Source organism: Acinonyx jubatus, chromosome A1, assembly GCF_027475565.1.
Source record: "Acinonyx jubatus isolate Ajub_Pintada_27869175 chromosome A1, VMU_Ajub_asm_v1.0, whole genome shotgun sequence".
In the NCBI taxonomy this organism is placed as follows: Eukaryota; Metazoa; Chordata; class Mammalia; order Carnivora; family Felidae; genus Acinonyx; species Acinonyx jubatus.
This window is the reverse complement of record NC_069380.1, coordinates 28,430,832-28,451,755: the sequence shown is the minus strand read 5'-3', so window position 1 is coordinate 28,451,755 and position 20,924 is coordinate 28,430,832. Positions and strand designations below refer to the sequence as shown.

At 38.5% G+C, this 20,924-nt stretch overlaps 1 protein-coding gene across 1 annotated transcript in view; it reads right to left on the bottom strand.

Annotated features, from left to right (window-relative positions):
- Positions 1-20,924, bottom strand: part of VWA8 (von Willebrand factor A domain containing 8) — a 359,065-nt gene that overhangs the window by 114,876 nt on the left and 223,265 nt on the right. Inside the window, exons 27-29 of the mRNA XM_027064910.2 lie at positions 10,041-10,149; positions 8,186-8,324; positions 6,344-6,543 (exon numbers count right to left, since the gene is read on the bottom strand). Of these exons, the coding sequence (XP_026920711.2) occupies positions 6,344-6,543; positions 8,186-8,324; positions 10,041-10,149 (448 nt within the window). The remainder of the gene's footprint in view (positions 1-6,343; positions 6,544-8,185; positions 8,325-10,040; positions 10,150-20,924) is intronic.

Genomic DNA, 20,924 nt, shown 5'->3' with positions numbered 1-20,924 from the left:
GCGTCTGACTCTTGGTCATGATCCCAGGGTCTTGGGATTGAGCCCCATGTTGGACTCATGCTGAACCACTGACCGTGGAGCCTGCTTGGGATTCATTCTTTCTCCCTCCCTCCCTCTCTTTCTTTCTCTCTCTCCCCCTCTGCTCTCTCTCCCACTCACACACACTCTTTTTCTAAAATAAAACAAAAATAAAAAAACTCCGAGAGCCCCAAAAACGTTCGCAAAAAGGCACGTACAAGCTGTTTGTCAAGCCTCATTGTTATGCAATGGTCTTTTTCTAGAAAGTTTTTGTTTTGTTTTGTTTTAAATTTGGGGCTTCTCCAGCTATCCTAACCCTTAGGAACTTTTCATTTCAAAAACTTTCTTTGGGGAAAATGAAGTCATAAAGCACCCAAAGAATTACTGTATAGTTTGTGAAATATAGGAGACAAAATAAAAAATGTTTGTTGGCTTGTTTCTTAGTATTTACTGAGCAGCTTATATTTAAAGCACAAAGGAGAACACAATAATGAATTAACCATGACCCTTGCCCTCTCTTATGTGGTCCAGTTAGAAATAAAAAGAAAGGCAAAAAGATTGATGATGGGCATTGAGGAGGGCACTTGGGATGAGCACTGGGTGTTGTATATAAGTGATGAATTATGAGAATCTACCCCCAAAACCAAGAGCACACTGTATACACTGTATGTTAGCCAACTTGACAATAAATTATATTAAAGTTTAAAAAAAGAAATAAAAAGAAAGGCAGAAAGATTGATGATTCATCCACTAACCTGGGACCTCATAGTGCGGTTTCAAGTGTATTTTACTAGCTAATTGTACTGAAGTGCTCAAAAATTAAAGTAGTATTTGTACCGTGCAGTTTCCTTCACTGAATCCTGGCTGTTAAAAAATTCTATTAAACATGTTGACAGAGTTTAAACTTCTCCACAAACATCACTCTTAGAATGCATCATTGGTATGACAGGCAATTTTCCATTCAGGACGTGTGTTACAGATATTCTTTTTAAAATCATTTCATACGAGAGGTATTATTTCTGGCCTTTGAAAGTTTGAAAAGGATGGCAGTACCTTAAAGTACCTTAAAGTTACTTAAGAAAATGTATTAATTAACAGATTAAAAAGTGACAGTCTTATTCCATTCTAGATTAAATCTTTTTTTTGAGGAAGTATTTTTTTATTTTTATTTTATTTTATTTTATTTTATTTTATTTTATTTTATTTTATTTTATTTTATTTTATTTATTTTTTAATATTTATATTTGAGACAGAGAGAGACAGACCATGAATGAGGAAGGGTCAGAGAGAGAGGGAGACACAGAATCCGAAGCAGACTCCAGGCTCTGAGATGTCAGCACAGAGCCCGACGCGGGGCTTGAACCCACGGACCGTGAGATCATGACCTGAGTTGAAGTCGGATACTTAACCGACTGAACCACCCAGGCGCCCCTTGGAAGTATTTTTTTAAAGGAGAAACTCTTTCTTGTATGATAAATATGAACAACATTAACATGAATTTTTAGCGCTTTAGCAGTTTGGGATAATATTAACTTTTCTAAGCAAAAGAAAGTTCTAAAAATAATGTTTGATTCCAAAATATAATTAAGCAGAAGAATAAGCAGATGATTAAACAGATACGATTAAGCAGAAAAATAAGTATGGTTTTGCCTTTTTCTTCCTTTTTAGGGTCTAATACTTATATACTCATAACTTGGCATAAGCAAATTGAAAACTTGTGCCTTTCTGAACGACAGAAAGCATATATGTATTTGCAGCCATCGTTGGACTTAGAATTAGTTTTAGAAACAATTGGCAACATGAAGGAGTTCTGTTGGTCCATCCTTTTGGATGTTAATGGTTTCCTTCTGTAAATGACTAATGATATATTCTGAGTTTAAAAATAGAATTTTGCGTCACACATGAGTACATGTAACTGTGGCTTTGGTGTTCCTTTAAGGGGGGCAGGGAGAAGAAGTGAGCAATTTTATTATGTTTGTATCTGACTGGGAGAAAAGTAACCTCTGGATGACCTCAATGTCCTAAAGTCTGAAATTCTAAACTTCATACAGATGTAATAAGTAATCTCATGGCAGGAGAGGGGGAAGGGTGGAGGGTCTTTATTTTTAGGCATGGCCAAGTTTCCCTTTCCTCACTTAAGATTTTATTTTAGTGAGGAAGCTTTGAACAACTTCTTTAACCAGGGAAATGCATCCATAGCAAGCTTTAGACAAGGGATAGTGGAATTAATGGCAGTGATTCTCTGCAATATTTTAGCTCTGCTCTCAGTGAGGGCAGGATGGGGAAGGAGGAACTGATGGCAGTGCACACATTTGTTATTTGATTAGAATTATTTATCATTTGTCCAATTTTACAGACGCATGCTGTTCATTTGAAACTAAAGAGGTCTTACCTCCTAACAGGGTTTTAATATGATGGCTAAGATACCCTCTTTGGGAAAAGAAGAGTCAGTTCAGAGGGTACAGTGGGAGTATTCCTACAAGCTAGGCATGCCTTCTCAGGGTGCTGAGGTAGCTTTCTAGAAAACCGTTCAGGCTGTGGTCAAAGGGACAAGTCAGAATGTCAGGAGACAAAGTGCTGGCCATGGAAGTTGACAGTCTGGCCACGACAGTTGTAAAATGCTGAACGGAGTATTACACTGAACAGAGTATTAATCAGCAATGTTGCCAAATAATTGGATCTTCTGAGAAAATAAAATACTTGCTAAGAATCTAAAAATCTAGTACTTTCCAAGAATTGGTATATGTAAATTGAAAGTTAATTTGACAGCTGAAAATTTGGCAGGATTGTTTGAATAAATACTCCAAATTTAAATTCTTACTCAATTGACTTGCTGAATTAAAAATCACCAAGATAGCATGTGTTTTTTATGACAGATTCTTCTCATTGTAGAATTCAATTCAATGCCACTGATATTTTATTAGAAACCTGTAACACAAGGGGTGCTTGGGTGGCTCAGTCGGTTAAGCATCCCTCTTTTGGTTTTGGCTCAGGTCATGATCTCAGTTTGTGAGTGCAAACCCCACATTGGGCTCCGCACTGACAGTGCAGGAACTGCTTGGAATTCTCTTTCTGCCCCTCCCCTGCTCATGCTTATGGTCTCTCTCTCTCAAAATAAATAAATAAACTAAAAAAAAAAAAAGAACCTATAAAGCAAAACCCTTATTCCATGTGATGGATACAAACTTTTATAAGCAATATGTGGATATTTATAAACTCTGCTTTGCAGGAGAAAGTGAAAATGAAAAAAAAAAAGTGAAAACCTGAAAAAATTTAACTCAGAATTCATGATTATTATTTACGCAAGGCCTAAAGTTAAAGTTGACTTATTTACTCAGTGAAACACTGACATGTTATTTATGCAACATTTCCTCTTGATTAGACACAGTCTAAAAGTATTGTTTCTTGGTAACACTTTGTTCTCCTAGTGACTTTAAGTATTCGTAAGTAGCAACACTGCATTTCTTTAATATTTTCCTATTATGAATACTTTTTAGTTTTTCACACTATTCTTTTCCCCAAGTAGCTATAGTGAGTGAGATGGTGGATGGAATTTAATTCTGGTGGGGCCAATCCAATCTGGTTTGAATCTCAGTTCATTATGTAGCTACCGGGCAGGTTATTGAAACTCTCTGAGCCTCCATTCTCTCAAATGTAAATCTGGCTGACGGGTATCTCAGTGGGCTACTGGAAGAATAGCATGGGATGATGTATGTAATCTTTCATTTGGCACACTGCCAACATTTAATAACTGCTGCTTCTGTTTGCGAGGCTCATCACTTAGCCTTCTGGGATACCACACTCCCTGCCCTGTCCACCTACTTTACTGGCCACTCATCGTCAATCCCCTTGGTTGATTCCCCCGTATCTCCCTGATTTCTTTATTTCATTGCCCCAGGGCTTGGACTTCTCTGCCCACACTCACTCTCTTGGTGACCTCTTTCAGCCTCGTGGTTTTCAGTAACATGTACATGCCAAGACTCCCAAATGTTCTGATCTCTCCCCTGAACTCCAGGCTCATCTACTGGGATGTCTAACAGGTATCTCACATTTAATCAAAGGTCTATTCCCTCCCAAATCAATTCCTCATCTCAGTTGATGGCGACTCTGTTCTTTCAGTTGCTCATGCCCTAGACTTTGAAGTTGCCCTTAATTAGCTCCATCCTCTCTCACCCCATGCATCTGATCTGTTAGGAAATCCTGTTGGTTCTACCTTCAAAATATATCCAGAACCCATCGTTACTTACAACCTCCATACTCTAAACTGCAATTACCTCTTGCTGGATCACTGCAAAAATTTCTTTACTAGTCTCCTTCATTCTGCCTTACCACCTACAGACTATTTGCTGCAGAGGAGCCAGAGAAATCTTTTAAATATATAAGTTAGGTCACGCTACTCCTCTGCATGAGATGCTCTAACACCTTCCTCTTCCACCCACAGTCAGGGCCCAGGACATTACAATGGTCTATGAGGCTCTGCACAGTCTGCTTCCTCACTCCCTGCACCACGTCCCTGCTCCAACTAGCTGAGTAACCTGTGATCTCACCTCCTTATGCTCTCCCCCTTGCTCAATCTTCCCCATCACACTTCTTTAACGATGGAACAAAAGCATGCTCCAGCCTCTGGGCCTCTGCCTGGAACACCCTTATTTTAGATATCTGTTCTCCCCCTCACGTCCCTCAAGCCTTTGCTTAAATATCCCTTCCTCAGTTAGGCGATCCCTGCCCATCTACCCTACTTTGAATGGCAATCTTCCTGCCAGCCTTGCTTCTCCTCTTCTAGCTTGAGATATAATTTACTTCTTTTGCTCATTGTCTGTCTTCCTGTACCACAATGTAAGCTTTTCAGGACAAAAATTATTGTTGTTTTCTTTGCTGCAGCATCCCCAGTAATAGGCACATGATATAAGTTGTTGAATGAATAATATGCTTGAATGAATAGTATGGTATTTGGTAGATACTAGGTGGATAATAAGCATGCAAAAACATTACACTCCTTTCTATTGGTATGGTACAGATTAACTTAGACCTTCAGAATTCTCACTAATTGAGACACAGCCTGCTTTTTGATCTACACCTTCTATTTGGAATTATTATTTTTTTTTAATTAGTGTTTTTTATTATTTATTTTTGAGAGACAGAGAGAGACAGAGCACGAGCAGGGAGGGGCAGAGAGGGAGGGAGACACAGAATCCGAACAGGCTCCAGGCTCTGGGCTGTCAGCACAGATCTCCACCCAGGGCTTGAACCCACGAAGCGTGAGATGATGGCCTGAGCCAAAGTCAGACACTTAACTGACTGAGCTACCCAGGCGCCCCTGGAATTATTTTAAGCTTGACTCTAAACACCTGTACTTTTCATTAGTGCTATCTTACACTAGTAGTGATGGTTAAAACTTGAGCTTCATTACATACCAAAGGAGTTCAGTGTCATCGTGCAGTGAACAGAAGGTTTATGTCCTCCCAAAATTCATATGTTGAAATCCTAAACCCTGGCATTTAGGATTACTAGGAGGTAGGGGTCTATGGGAGGTGATTAGGTCATTAGGGTGGAGTCCTCCTGAATGGGATCAGTGGTCTCATAAATGAGACACCAATGCGATCCCTCGCTCTTTCTGCCCGTGAGGTTACAATGAACAGACAGCTATCTAGCAAGTGGGTTCTCACCAGACACCAGATCCAGATTTGCTTATTCTTGATCTTGGATGTCCCAGCCTCCAGAACTGTGAGAAATAAATTTCTGTTGTTTATAAGCTCCCTAGTCTATGCTACTTGTGTTATAGTAGCCCAAACAAGACCAAGACAAGTCCATTCACTATATGTTTGTGGCTGTGTCTACATTAAGAATGTCATTCAGGTTTCAAATAAAACGCATCTCCTAAGGGGAGCACCCCTTCATACTGTTACTTCCACCTTCCACTTCCTCCTCCCCCACCCCTATCACTCCCCAGGACATTGTCTCGTTTCTATACAGCACTTATCACCGCCTGAAACCAGCATATTTATTTGTTGGCTTACTTTATGGTCTGTCTCCCCAAAGAGAATGCAAGTTTCACAACAAAGAATTATCCGGCCTCAAATGTCATTAGTGCTGAGGTTGAGAAACCCTAATTTACATGCTTCCAGAATTATAGGTCATGTTGAAGTCTCCGCAGAGAAGATATTAGCCTGCCTTTGTGGTACTGACAAAACACAGCTCTGATCCCTCCTTGATGTTTATGAAAGCACGTATTTTCACTTGTAGGTTGCGAATCACCTTTGCCTTTTTCTTCACACAGCTTACTCTTGGCGTAATTGTACCATGTGAGTAGCCCGGGATGCCTTACCTGCTGCTCGTGGAGAACCACTTGACCCTTGAGGGGATTTCCCAGCGGTGCCACTGTCACAAATGGGTGCCAAATTCTACTGGCCATTCTTGGGAAGAGGTCAGAGAGGTCCACCATGTAGCCACTTTTCCCCGTCGTATTCAGAAAGTATAAGGTGATGGGATTGCATGCAACTACATAGAGGGTATTTTCCTCATTTTCTGTAATGACAAAAAGGTGTTAACTGTGTGATCTGCAGTAGATTTTCTGACTGGTCAAGAGGTCCAGTGAAATCTGAATCATGAGACTGAGCACACAGCTGGAACTCAGTGGACAAACCGTGATGGACTGACTAGGATATACATACGTTATGTATATATATCAATTAACTTTGATTCTAACCTCCCAAAATGCTCTTTTCTCCCAAAAATACAGAAGAGGTATAAAAACAAAGAAACAAAAAACAATTAAAACTCTAGTTTGCATAAGTGGACAATACTGAAACAGAGAGTTCAATTACAGAAAGGGCAGCATTATTTTTATGGGCCAATTCTGACTGACGGCAGCTGCCTGGAATGTTGTTCTGAGAACCATGAGGCCAGGACAAGGTTTAACCAGAAAAGCGCTCCTGGTTAGCGATGCCTCTCACTGGCATGGGGCAGAGGATCACAGCATACTTATTTCCAATTCTGAAAGATGGGACAAGCTTTATACATAAAAGCTTGAACTTGTACAAAGTTCAAGCTTTATACATAAAATCCATATTTATTCTCTACTGGTGAATGTAAAATACCTTCATAAGAGCACCTGTCTGTTACCAAAAACCCCTGTGTATATGTACATATATATACATATATATACATACACACACGTATATACACACACACATATATGTGTATATACACGTATATATGTGTGTATATACACATACATATATGTGCATATATGTGTGTATGTTTGTGTATATATATATATAATTTTTTGCCCTTATTTTATTTATTTTGATGGGGGTGGGGTGGAGGAGCAGAGAGAGAGGATCCCAAGCCAGCTGTCAGCGCAGAGCCCGATGTGGGACTCGAACTGGTGAATCCTGAGATCGTGACCTGAGCTGAAACCGAGTCAGACCCTTAACTGACTGAGCCACCCAGGTGCCCCAAAACCTTGTATATTTTTAAAGCATATATTTTTATTCCACAAAGCTGATTTTGGGAATAAATAATATTCATAGAACTTAGATAACAAAAACTTGCTTCTGAATTTTCCCCTCAACAATCCCCATCCTAGGCAAGTTAGAAACTCTCTCCCTTTCTTCTGTCATCACCTCTGTTTAATAGGACCTTAGGAACTGCCCTCGATTGAAAACTTCTGCCAAAAAGTACCCAGGGCACACTGTATGAGTCAGTAGGAAATGGCAGCAGTCCAGAAATGTAGATGCCAAAAATTCACGTCCTTCATTTGCCATTCTTTAAAATAAATGTAATGACTGCAAAGCACTCCAGCCGTGCTTTGGTGGTTCACGCCATCATCAAACTGGAATCCCAGCCCCCAAATCCAATGTTTCTCTTTTTCTTGTTCCCTTCTATTTTTAGCACATGCCTGGGTGTGTTTAACTTTGTGCTACAGTTGTAATGAGAAACAGACATATGCATACAAACTTAGCGGTGCTTATGTGGATTCCACAATAGTATTTTCTTAGGTTGTTATAGGAAATCAGGTCTAAATTGCATATAATTACTATCCAATCCAATATGACACAGTTACTGAGTCTATCATAGACTTTTTGATGTCTAGAGATTCTTTCAATCCCTCTTTTAGAAAAAAGTCAGTACAGGAAGGAAAAATCAAAAGAATAAATTGACATACCACATGACGTAGCAATGTCACAGATTAAGTTAATTTCATCCAATGGTAATTTGCAGGAGGCACATTCTTCAGTAAAGGTTTGGGATCTTTCTTCATATCTTTCTATTGGATACTCTTGTATGTTTATAAGTGCTGGACCCTATAATAAAGTAGTTGTCTGAGTTAAGGAATTTGGATAGTTACTAAAATGTAGAAAAACTGAAGTTTTTCTAAAATATGAAATTTAAATTCAAATACCCAACATCTTGATATACCTCTTCTTATTTTGTGGACTATCATGGTACCTATAACAATAATAATACCATATACTTGCATTTATAAATGCTTTCAATTGTCCTATCTTAATTTCTCACTTTCTTTTCTTTTTACTCACAAGGTACACCAGATGAAAAACCCCATAGGATTTCTGATTACTTTATTCCTTCCTAAACAATGGTCAAGGTTTGAACTCCAAGTATTGGGACCCAGGGCTGTCCAAACTAGGAAAATAATCTGTAAATGCATGAATCAGGACCTTATATAGTTCCATTGTAAAGAATGATTATTATACCATTATATAGAATATAATGGCTAAACTTCAGTCTTTGAAATAAAAGCTTGCTGATAACTACTGTTGTTTACAAAAGGTAGAATATTATACACATAGTGAAAATTATTCAATATAAACATAAGCAGAGGATCTAATTTAATAATATTATTGATATTAGGGCTGGTACTTAGAGAAAACAACTATATAGAAGAATTATATAGATGTAACTACACTTTCAATATTCCCATGCCATACAGTCCTTTTTTTAAAGTTTATTTACTTATTGAGAAAGAAAGAAAGAGAGCACGTGCACAAGTAGGGGGTGGGTACAGAGAGACGGAGAGAGAAAATCCCTAGCAGGCTCCACGCTGTCAGCACGAACTGTGAGATCATGACCTCGGCTGAAATCCAGAATCGGATGCTTAACTGACTGAGCCACCCAGGTGCCCCCAGTCCTTAATTAATCAAAAATGTCTGGGTTAGATGGTGACTGTTGTGGCATCCCTGCCACCCTGCATCCTGCCCCTTTCTATCTGGTGTGCATCTCTGGAGCTGGAAATCTAAAAACAACATTCCTCAAACTCCCTTGCAGTAAGGGTTCTGGATGTGATTTCGGTTCTGCCAATTAAATGCACTTAAATGGCCCACAGGTCAAGTGTGAGCCATTGCTTGCTTTTGTAAATAAAACTTGACTACAACACAGCCACATTCATCTGTCAGCCTATTACCTATGGTTGCTTTTGTGCTATCACAGTAAAGTCGAGTAGCTGCAACAGAATCTGTATGGCCTAAAACATTAACCATCTGGCTCTTTACAGAAAAAGTTTGCTGATCCTGCTTCGCCGTGTCGCTGCCAGCAGCAGGGACGGTAGTAGAAGCAGACACACTGAACTTGAGACTCAAAGTCCAGTGGTGGCCCCTTGACTTCTGTTTCTTCTGTCCTTTCCAATGATATTACAAGCATCCAATTCCCCACAGTAAATCCCTTTCTGCTTGAATACCTAAAGGAGTTTCTGTTGTAACTAACAACTGATACTCCTTTCCTTTGCCTTTTTACATGAAAACAAGGATCATGGAGTAACTTTTAGGAGGACACACAACATACCTGACTCTAATTCACGCTGGCTCTTAGGAATTCTACTAGTCACTGACAATGACCTACACTGAGTTCCTCAGAGGCCAGGCTGGCTTGAGAGTTGGAGTGGAAGTTAAATCTAAAATAACCTCAGAACAAGTTATTTTGGAGATTGTATGGAGTTTTCCCCAGGGAACATACAGAAAAAGTTGTAACATTCAGTATTTGAATGAAGAAATGATGGTGTCAACCTTTACGTCTATGTGATGAGTTACTGCTGGACACAACAGTTTTTGCATTCCATTTCTTGACTGACCAAATGTCCAGAAGCCCATGAACGTCTGCTCTGGCAGAGGCAACCTGTCAAGGATGATTTGAAAAGTAAACATTTCTTGTTTCTGAGTCATAGGAAAAACCCAACCCATCTATTATACAAGTAAACTTGAAGAATGTTTTACTTACAAGTGAATTATATTTTATTTTAAGACAGTCTATGATACAACACTTAGAATATACTTTAAGAAGAAGATTTCATTTTTGCCCTTTGCAATGACATGGATGGAGCTAGAGAGCATAATGCTGATCGAAATTCAGTCAGTCAGAGAAAGACAGACACCATATGATTTCACTCATATGTGGAATTTAAGAAACAAAACAAATCAGCAAAGGGAAAAAGCAGAGCAGAGAGAGGGGGAGAAATCAAGAAACAGATTCTTAATTATAGAGAACTGATGGTTACCAGAGGGGAGGTGGATGGGGGTATGGGCTAAATAGGTGATGGGGATTAAGGAGTGCACTTGTCATGATGAGCACTGAGTGATGTATGGAATTGTTGAATCACTATATTGTACACCTGAAACTAATATAACACTGCATGTTAACTAACTAGAATTAAAATAAAAAGTTAAAAAAAAAAGACTTCACATTTCTGAAACTCAGAAGCTAAGGTCCTATTTGGTTTTTATCTTGATGACAAACATAATTAAGATTTACATATTTTTCCTTCAATGGGTAAAATACTTAGCAATTTAACATCTTAGTTCCTAGCAGAGTACAGGAAGGATTTAAAGAAAAAAATGAAGCAATCCAACCATATTTTTAGTCTATTCTTTTTTTTTTTAAGTTTATTTATTTGAGAAAGAAAGATAGCGTGCAAGCAGGGGAGGGGCAGAGAGAGATGAAGAGAGAGAGAGAATCCCAAGCAGGTTCCGCACGATCAGAGCGGAGCCTGATGACGGACTCGGACTCATGAACCATGGGATCATAACCTGAGCTGAATCAAGAGTCAGACATTTAGCCAACTGAGCCACCCAGGCACTTCTGGTCTATTCTTTTAAATTTGGCATGAAATAATAAACAGTAAAGAAACTACCAATCACATATTTGTAAGTTGTACAAGGCAAGTCTCAGAGAGTATTTTAGCTCTTTAAACTTTTTTCTACTTTGAAGTATAATATACATACAGAAATGTTCATATAAATGTGTCACTTAGCCCTGAACACACCTGTGTATCCAGGTCATTACCTCCACCAAGGGAGTTACTGTCCTGACTTTAATGGAATTATTCTGTGTTTAGATTCCTTTTTATTTAAAGTGACTTTTAAATAAAGTGATTTGTCAAAATATGGCAATGCTAAACTATAAAACCACAGACAAATTTTTGAGAAGAAAGCCTTCGCATTTTAATCATACTGTATTTTCTTCAAATCTTTAAAAAAAGAACCATTAATTTGTCATTTAATTTATTATAAATTTCTTATTCTGTGGTAAGGAAAAGCAAAAAATGATTCACAGTTAAGAAGTTGTTTAAAAATAATGCATGTATGGCTATAAGTTAAAATGCATGCTCAGAATGAGTTTGATAATCATTAAAAGGGTATAGATTTATATTTAGAAATTATTTTATTTTCAGTAAAATACATAATATTTCCATATGCATACTAAGACCATGTAAGGCTCAGATACTGTTTACATAAAATAACAGAACCAAACATTCTGGTGGAATATGCTTTGTCCCTTTGAAATGCTAATGTTTAACATATACACAAAATAAATTAAAAGGAAATTTACAGTGAAATTCTTCTAATTCATATGACATAAATCTCTCAAAGGGATATATGTGCTTATTTATCTATCACCTCAAATAACATTTTAAGTGTCTGGACAATTATCCTGATTGGTCATCCACTTCCCTGTTTTAACTGGAAATGAGGTGGGAGGGGCACTGAGTTACGGGATTTACGGTTATTGTGTTCTCTATTTTATTAAAAAAAACTTTTATGTTTATTTTTTGAGAGAGAGAGAGAGAGAGAGTAAGCTGGGGAGGGGCAGAGGAAAAGAGAGAGAGAGAAATCCCAGGCAGGTCCCACGTGGGGCTTGAACTCACAAACCGTGAGATCATGACCTCAGCCAAAACCGAGAGTCAGATGCTTAACCGACTGATCCACCCTGTGGCTCTCGTGCTCTCTCTTTTAAATGTAAGAAAAACACATTTCTGTGTCAAAGGGGCAGATCCTGAAAACATCTTGCAGACTAGAATCTCTCTCTTCTTGTTTAGGGAACAAACAGTATTCTTCACTCGCTTTTGGCAGTTCACTGAAGGAGAGTTAGATTTTCAAATAGAGAAGGAGAAAACAGAGGAACGACACACCTAATTTCCCTCTGGCCTAGAAGACTTAGTGTAACAAAATGCAGGAGACCCGGGTTCTAGTTCTAGTTCTTTTATTAATCAGCTCTACAAACCCGGGGAGGGAACAGTCAGCTGACTGCTCTGAGTGTTAATTTCTTCCTCTGTGAAATGACGGGTGTCATCTGCAAGTTCCTCACAGCCTGAGGAATCTTGGATGATCACTTGAGTGAGTAGAGGCAAACCTCAGTGTTAGATTCAATAGTCTTGCATTACCTTGGTGCTCTGAAGTTAAAAGTAATCAGAGTGAAAATACCTATACCTACAAATAGAATCAGTGCCCTCATAGACAGGTATGTGCTTTATTAAAGCTTATAAAAAGAGACTCTAAATACATCCCCAAATTAGCTCTTTGAAGACAACAGAAACAGTTACACATCTTGAAATCTAATTAGAAGTGGACAATTGCTTTACAAAATGATCCTTGGTTGACAGGTTGCTATCTACCCTAAACAATGGATCTAAAATATCCCTTAATAATCTCACAAAAAATACAGACGCTTAAAAAAACACTTCATCCCTTTGAGAAAAAGTAACTTTATTCAGCTTCCAGTTTTTATGGACAGTTTCTGGGATACTCATGAAATCTGGTTTGAACTTACAAACTCAATCTACACTAATACAGAAATTACAGGCTGCCTGTTTCCATCTAAATATAGCACTAACTGGTTGGCAGGGTATGGGAAGGACCTTCAGGTACCCCATATAGAAACGATTCTGGAACCACACAACAAAATTGCAAATGCAATAGTAGCTATAACAGAGAAACACATGTGGGGTGTTCTGGAGTTGTACAACAAACTGACTCCATCCATCCTGCTCTTTGGTAATACGAAGTATTGTTCTAAGTCTTTTCCTGTGGGCCCCAGACTGGCCAGCTGAGGTAAACCAAAGCCCCTCATTTATTTTTCATGACTAAGTACTCTCAGTAAGCTGTGCAAAAATCTATTACTAACTCTTTCCCCTTCAATAAGTTAATAGCCAGGAGAAAGGGGAAGCATTGTATTTGGGTGAATGAGCAAGCTTTGGAATTAGAAACATAATCAACATTAATTTGGACCTAACTCTAAACGAAAGGCCCTATATTTCATTACTGAAATCTGTCATCTAACTCTAACCACACTGATGTGACAGAAATGACAATGATACTTTCCATGATTTTAAGATCCTGACACTTGTATTATTTAACTCCATTAAAGTCTTAGCTGGACTGATGTCTGGATTTGATTTGAAGGGGAAGGAGGATGAATTTAAGGCCTATAAATAGCATTACTTTTTATCTTCAATGTCATTCATGAATTTATGTTTTTTAAAACAATGAAGTATTTCAATTCATATGTTGTGATGTTTCTTAATCCCTTGTGGAAGTATTAATAAAGGCCTGGAAGTAAAAGTTTTAACTAAAAGAAAGGTGGACACCAAAATTATGACTCAGATCAAATTATAGCACTTGAGCAAGTTACAAAAAGAAAAAAATTTTCTAAGCGTGCATACAATTCATAACATGATGCATATGGACACCAAAGCCGAGTAATACAGTTTGAATGACACGCGAGCGATTTGTCTAAGATTGTTTCCATAAAGAGGTGAGCTGGGGTTTTGAAGAGTATGTTCTGGCAAATTTCTGCCTTCTCTGAACATTTGCCAATACTATTTCTGGAGTCGGAAAGAAACACATGAAAAAGATTTGGATCTTTCTAGGGGCATTATGCAATTAAAAGTTGTTGACGTACCTATTGTCAACAATTCCTAAAATATCTCCTTACCACAACAACTACTAATTTTCACGGGAATAGTGGAACCTCTCAGGGTAGTTCCGCCAACTCCCCAAACTTCATCAATTACTACCATCTCGGAAAAGAAAAAGAACAGCTCCGATTTTAGCAGTCCTCATTCACTCCTAATGTTTTAAATCTAACCTCTGGTAAAAATTAGGTTCGACTGTCCAACTGAGTTTGCTAGAGCCTTTCATAGAATAACCCTGACAAGTATTTCCACGTTTGGCTCCTATGCCTTCTTCTTACTCTCCAGCCAACTTAGGCCTTAGCCACCTTGAACTGCTACTTGCTCTTCTTGAACATGCTACCCATTTTCATGCTTCCATGAGGCCATTACCTCTGCCCCGAACTCCTCGCTGTTACTGCCTCTTTGATGAAATCCTTCTCATTCTTAAGGCCCAATTCAAACATTACTTCCCCTTGCATCTCTTGCCCAGATTTCTTTCTGGGCAGAACAAATCTCTTGCTCTTCTGTGTTTCCATGGAAATTTGCACATTTGGAACTGTTAGAAACTCTTAGGGTACAGTTTTATAGAAATTTGCAATTTTCAGGTTTACGGCCTGATAGAAAATAAAGTTTTAGGGGGCAAGGTCAGAAGTGAGTCTCTTGCAAATATTTACATTTATTAAAATAAACAGTGTCAGCATACTTAAAAAGAGAAAATAGAAAAAAAAACCCTCAAAACGCTTTAAATTGGTGATAATGGGTATTACTATTCCCAGTTACCCTCCCTTGTTTGCTAGAAGCTTCTGAATCTCCCTTCCCTATAATCTCACATGTTACTGGTAAATTAACTTTGTGTCATTGTAAGTGATGTGCACACAACAAATATGTGTATGCTTTTCCTTTCTTTGGGTGGCTCTGCATTAGACGTGATGGTTTCCACTTTATAACTTAGACGTATACGCCTCAGCCACCCAGGTCCCACTGACGTCACTGAAATGACTCATTTGGATGCATGAGATGGAAAAAGATTTGGGGAACCCTACTATTCTTGGCTGACAATTCTCAAATATGCTCCCCAAGATCCAGAATGACACTGTGCTGTCTTAGAGCTGGTGCCTAGCGTCACTCTGTGCTAAAGCAGATATTGTCAGCTTGCTCCACACATCTCTGGCTTTCCTTCTCCTCACAGAAGTTGCCTGACTACGGTTCTGGGGCCTGGCTTTCCTTTCTCTCCTCTTTCACGAAATTTTACTGCAAAAACCTCGCTTTTTTCTGCCATCTGCTTTACCAACCACATCTGAGTATTTTCTAACCTTAAGTTCTTTCCTTTTCTAATTATCCACATCAAGAATGATGACTGGGGTTGAATCTTTCCCAGTTGGAAACTTAACCCCCTCCTACCCTCCCCCCGCACCATACACAAGAAACCTCTGTTATTTCTGACAAAAAGACCGCAAGACTGTTAATTCATTGAGGGCAAGGCTTACATCTTACTTGAATCCTTGACTCTCTGGCACTCGGAACCCATCGGTTCTGTCACTGAAATCTCTCTTGCACGTGGGCCTCCTTTCCTTCCCACTGCCACCAGCAGGGCCTCCCTGACTGTCACTTAAGATTACTGCAGCTGCTTCCCGACAGGTCTTCCTGCTGCCAGCTTCACTGCCTTTCAAACCAAGAGACTGCCTTTCAAACCAAGAGACTATGAATTTGACCATGCTACTGTCAGGCTTAAAATTCTTCTGGGATTCCCTCTGACTCTTCTCTCCCTTTTTAGCCTCATCATGGGGCATGCCCTCACTTAACCCTTTGTTTTAGTCACCAAACTACTTGCGGTTTCCAAAAGGCACCATGGCCTCTTAAAAGTGTCTCTGCTTGCAATGTTTTCTTCTCCTTTAATCCCTTAAGCATTCAGCCCTGTTATCCTCCCTGACTCTCCCCCCAAGGGCAGAAGGCAGCAAGCCTACCTCTCTGATTCTCTCTAGTGTGGCTCTAACACAAGTCACTCTTTTACTTGGGTGCTTCTCCAATTCAACTGTGACTTCCTTGAAGGTAGAGGTAAAGCCTTCCTTCATTCACCTTTCTAATTCTGACTCCCTACCTAGTGTTTACCACATAAATGCTCAGTAGTGTTTGCTAAGTGAATGCTTGGCTGCATTAGAATGGTCAACATCTTCACTTACCTACTTATCTCTCATCTCAGTGGCAAGATGCAAACCACCATAGCATTCATTCTTCCCCTGTTGCATCCTGACTACAGTACCCTCAACAGATGATGCAATCTACTTTGGCAGGTGTATTGGGAAGAGTTAGTTATAGATAGGGACTGGGGATGTCTATGCAGCCAAGTGACAGATACCACTTACAGATGCTTAAGGGAATCCAAGGATAGTTCTGTGAGACTGTTTAAGATAAGTATGATAGAAGATTCATAGCTCTTGACAATTTCTATATACAGATTGGTTATATTTAAAATTTTTCAGTACCTTCATAAAGGAATTAAAAACAAATGAAATGGCTATGAAGCTACTTTAATAATATACCAAGAGAATATAGGGCAAAGGGCTATGAAACTATAAAATCTAATACCATCTTTTGCTTATGATAGTTCTGGAATGTCATTATGTAAATCTTATTATTTTTGAAAACTAAGAGCTCTTTTATGAAATGGAAGTCCATCATCATGCAGAGTGGAATTGCACACCTTAGAACTCCATGATGAATACTATGTACTCATTTGTAAAAACCAAGACATGAAAAGAAAATGATAGCATATTATAGTTTGGAAAATGGAACGTGAGCCACAAAACTTGAAGAGAGTCTTAATGCGATAAACAGTAAACTAATAATCATTCCTAGTTTCAAAGACAAACCTAATGAAGTTACTCCAAAGAGAGGCCCCGGCTGGAACGTTCTCTTCGATGCCTCTGGTACCCCATGGTTGGTCGTGGTCAGAGCAGAAGCCACTGCTATTGATGTCCCAATTACACCAAACAAGTTTTTAAAGCAGGAAACCAATTCTAGGCAAATACTCTTTCAAAGACATTCACTATAGATGAAGCTGTTCTGTCTGCAAATGTGCACAACTGTTTTTATTTCTGCTGCTTTAAAAGTGTTTTCCTCACTTGATACGTTTATGTTGATGTCTACCAATGTATAAATTTACTTATACTGTGTGGAAATGCAATAGAAATGCCTGGTTGGGCGCCTGGGTGGCTCAGTTGGTTAAGCGTCTGACTCTTGATTTCGACTTAGGTCATGATCTCACAGTTTGTGAGTCTGAGCCCCATGTCGGGCTCTGCGCTGGGTGTGGAGCCTTCTTGGGATTCTCTCTCTCACTTCCCTTTCCCTGCTCGTGCGCTTGCTGTCTCTCTCTCTCTCCCTCTCAAAATAAATAAACTGAAAAAAAAGCCTAGTTAACTGGATTTCTCCTCTGCCATTGGTAAGGGAGCCAATGTTCTGCCCTTAGAGTAGGCATTGCAGTGTGGTATAAGCTTTGCTATACCAGAGGCGAAGGTCCCCAAATATAGCAATTTCAGAAAAGACCTTTACTTTATCGTTCTTATTTTATTTAAATAAGAAAACAAAATGCAAAATTCCAGTGCTCAGATAGTGGGTGGACATTTAAAAAATAAAATATAGAAAATAAAAACATGTTAGAATATTAAAAGGGTACAGAAAGTAGAGCTTCTTTTCTCTACTCCAGGGCCTCTCTCAAAGGCAACTACTATCAACAGCTACAATGGTATCTTTAAATTGTTTAAACTGTGAACCTATTTAAGAAGTTTAATAAAAATATTGGCTAATATGGAACTAAACTTTATTAATTCAAAGTTACTTTATTTTGCCTGAAAAATAAAATTAAAAAAATTTAAGCATTTGAAAGCAGAGAGAGAATACAGATGTCAATAGGACATCAGAAGAGTAATTCAAGACTCCAATAGGGTTTCTTCATCAGCTCTGAGACAGGTTTTTTTTAAGTAATTTTTTAAAGTTTATTTATTTATTCTGAGACAGACAGGGAGAACATGAGCAGGGGAGGAGCAGAGTGAGACAGAGACAGAGAGAGAGAGAGAGAAAGAGAGAGAGAGAGAGAGAGGGAGAGAGAGAATCCCAAGCAGGCTCTGCAGGGTCAGCATAGAGCCCGACGTGGAGCTCAAACTCATGAAACTGTGCGATGGTAACCTGAGACTGAGCCCAAATCAAGAGTGGGATGCTTAACCGACTGAGCCACCCAGGTGCCCCAGCTATGGGACAATTTTTACGTGTAGTCACACATAACACTTTTAGAGGGGCAGTCTGTCTGGCAACAGCATTTTTATATATCTGAACAGGATAATGATGTTTAAACACATATATAAAGAGAGTTGTTGATATCAATTCTCTATGAGAATATCTTACATGCTTTATGAATTTGTTCATTAAGCTTAGAATAAATGAATAAGTAGGCCTAAAATCTCAAGAAACAATAAGAATGGAGAAAGAGTGGGATTGGGGGAGGAGTGTCATACATTCTCAATCTAATATATTATAGATATACAGTTGACCCTTAAACAACATGGGTTTGAAATGTATGGGTCCAACTTACATGCAGATTTTTTTTCAAAGAATACAGTAAGTACAGTGCTGTAAATGTATTTTTTCTTCCTTATGATTTTCTTAAGAACATTGTCTTTTCTCTAGCTTACTTTAAGAATACAGTAATAATACATATAGCATACAAAATATGTGTTAATCAACTGTTTATGTTACTGATAAGTCTTCTGGTCAACAGTAGGCTGTTAATAGTCAAGTTTTAGAGGGAGTAAAAGTTATATGTGGATTTTTGACTGCATGCTTGGTGTTGGTGCCACGAATCCCCATATTGTCCAATGTCTCTTTTATTAAGGAAAAATAAACAAACAGACAAACAACTCGGGCTTCTAGGTGGCTCAGTCGGTTGAGTGTCTGACTTCGGCTCATGATCTCATTCATGGTTTATGAGTTTGAGCTCTGCATCAGGCTCTCGGCTGTCAGCACAGAGCCTACTTCAGATCCTCTGGCCCTCTCTGCACCTCCCCACTCATGCTCTCTCTCTCCAAAATAAATAAACATTTAAAAAAAGAAAAAAACTGAAAAGAATATTTTCTCAGTGTGTGCAATAACACATAGAATCATAGGAAAAGATCTAGAAGGATTTAACAATGGTTATTTCTGGATGGTGAAATTATTTTGGCTTTTTGCTAATTTACCTTAAAAATGAATGGGACATTATTTTTCATTTTGTAAATGCATCATAAAGAAATCCTACATATAAAACCTTTTTAATCTCCTCAAGTTTTTTATTCCACTTGGCTAATACAAATAAATGATTGGTAGATTATAATTTGCCAGTGACAAATAGGCAGTAAATGCTTTGGAAAAAAAGAAGCTAGCTTAAGAACAAATTAAGCAGCATTAAAAAAGAAATGAACAGGGCGCCTGGGTGGCTCAGTCAGTTGAGCGTCCGACTTCAGCTCATGTCATGATCTCATGGTTTGTGGGTTCGAGCCCCATGTCGGGCTCTGTGCTGACAGCTCAGAGCCTGGAGCCTGCTTCGGATTCTGTGTCTCCCTCTCTCTCTGACCCTTCCCAACTCACGTTCTATTTCTCTCTCAAAAATAAACAAACATTAAAAAAAATTTTTTTTAAAGGAAATCAACAGAGTTGAGGACAAATAATTTAGAGTAAGGAGGATGATCATTTCAATATTTTATAGATGTGTGTCTCCTAGGGAAGACAGGGAGAGAAAAACACGTAACAATAACTTCAGAGGGTAGAGATAATTTCTCTAATGTTTTATTTATTTAAAAATGACCACAACCTTTGAGAAGATTTCATAAATTAGTTTTGTGTTCCAAATCAGGAAAGGATAATGGCTAGTATGTTTGTTATATATGGCAGCCAAATAAAGTTTTCAAATTTATTTTTATTTTTCTAAATGAATTACCTAGTGTTTTATTTCATGATCCTTCACTATGTCAAAAAACAAAACAAAACAACAAAGAACCAAGAGAAAACTTAACTGGGAAATGAAGAGGTCTCTAAAATGATCTCTGTATGCCAAAAGTCTATGTTAATCCACTTTTTGACTCATTTTTCTTTGTGAAATATCATTGGGGGTCAGCCCCCTCCCCCCTACCTGAATCTTTCATAACTCTGTGAAGAATTTGTGCATTATACATGTAGGACATCATAGTCAATAATGATTCCAAGGTGCTTACTTCAAATATTAAGGCCCTTTTAAACCAATTTCAGTAATTTTCAGTATCCAAAGAGTAACTGATTTAAAATTACCTATAATTTGCATATCAATGTGCTTATTTTAGTCTTTATATTACAGCTCTAATCCTGATTAGCTTTTTTTTTTTTTTAACGTTATTTATCTTTGAGAGAGAGAGAGACAGAGAGACACAGAGACAGAGCACGAGCACGGGAGGGGCAGAGAGAGAGGGAGACAGAATCCGAAGCAGGCTCCAGACTCTAAGCTGTCAGCACAGAGCCTGACGTGGGGCTCGAACCCACAAACTGTGAGATAATGACCTGAGCTGATGTCAGATACTTAACCCACTGAGCCACCCAGGTGCCCCAACCCCAACCCCACTGCCAATTAGCTTTCTAATCTTAGGCAAGTGACATAACCTTTCTGTGTCTTAAATTCCTCATCTACAAAATGTAATACTAATATTCTATGTATACATAAAACATT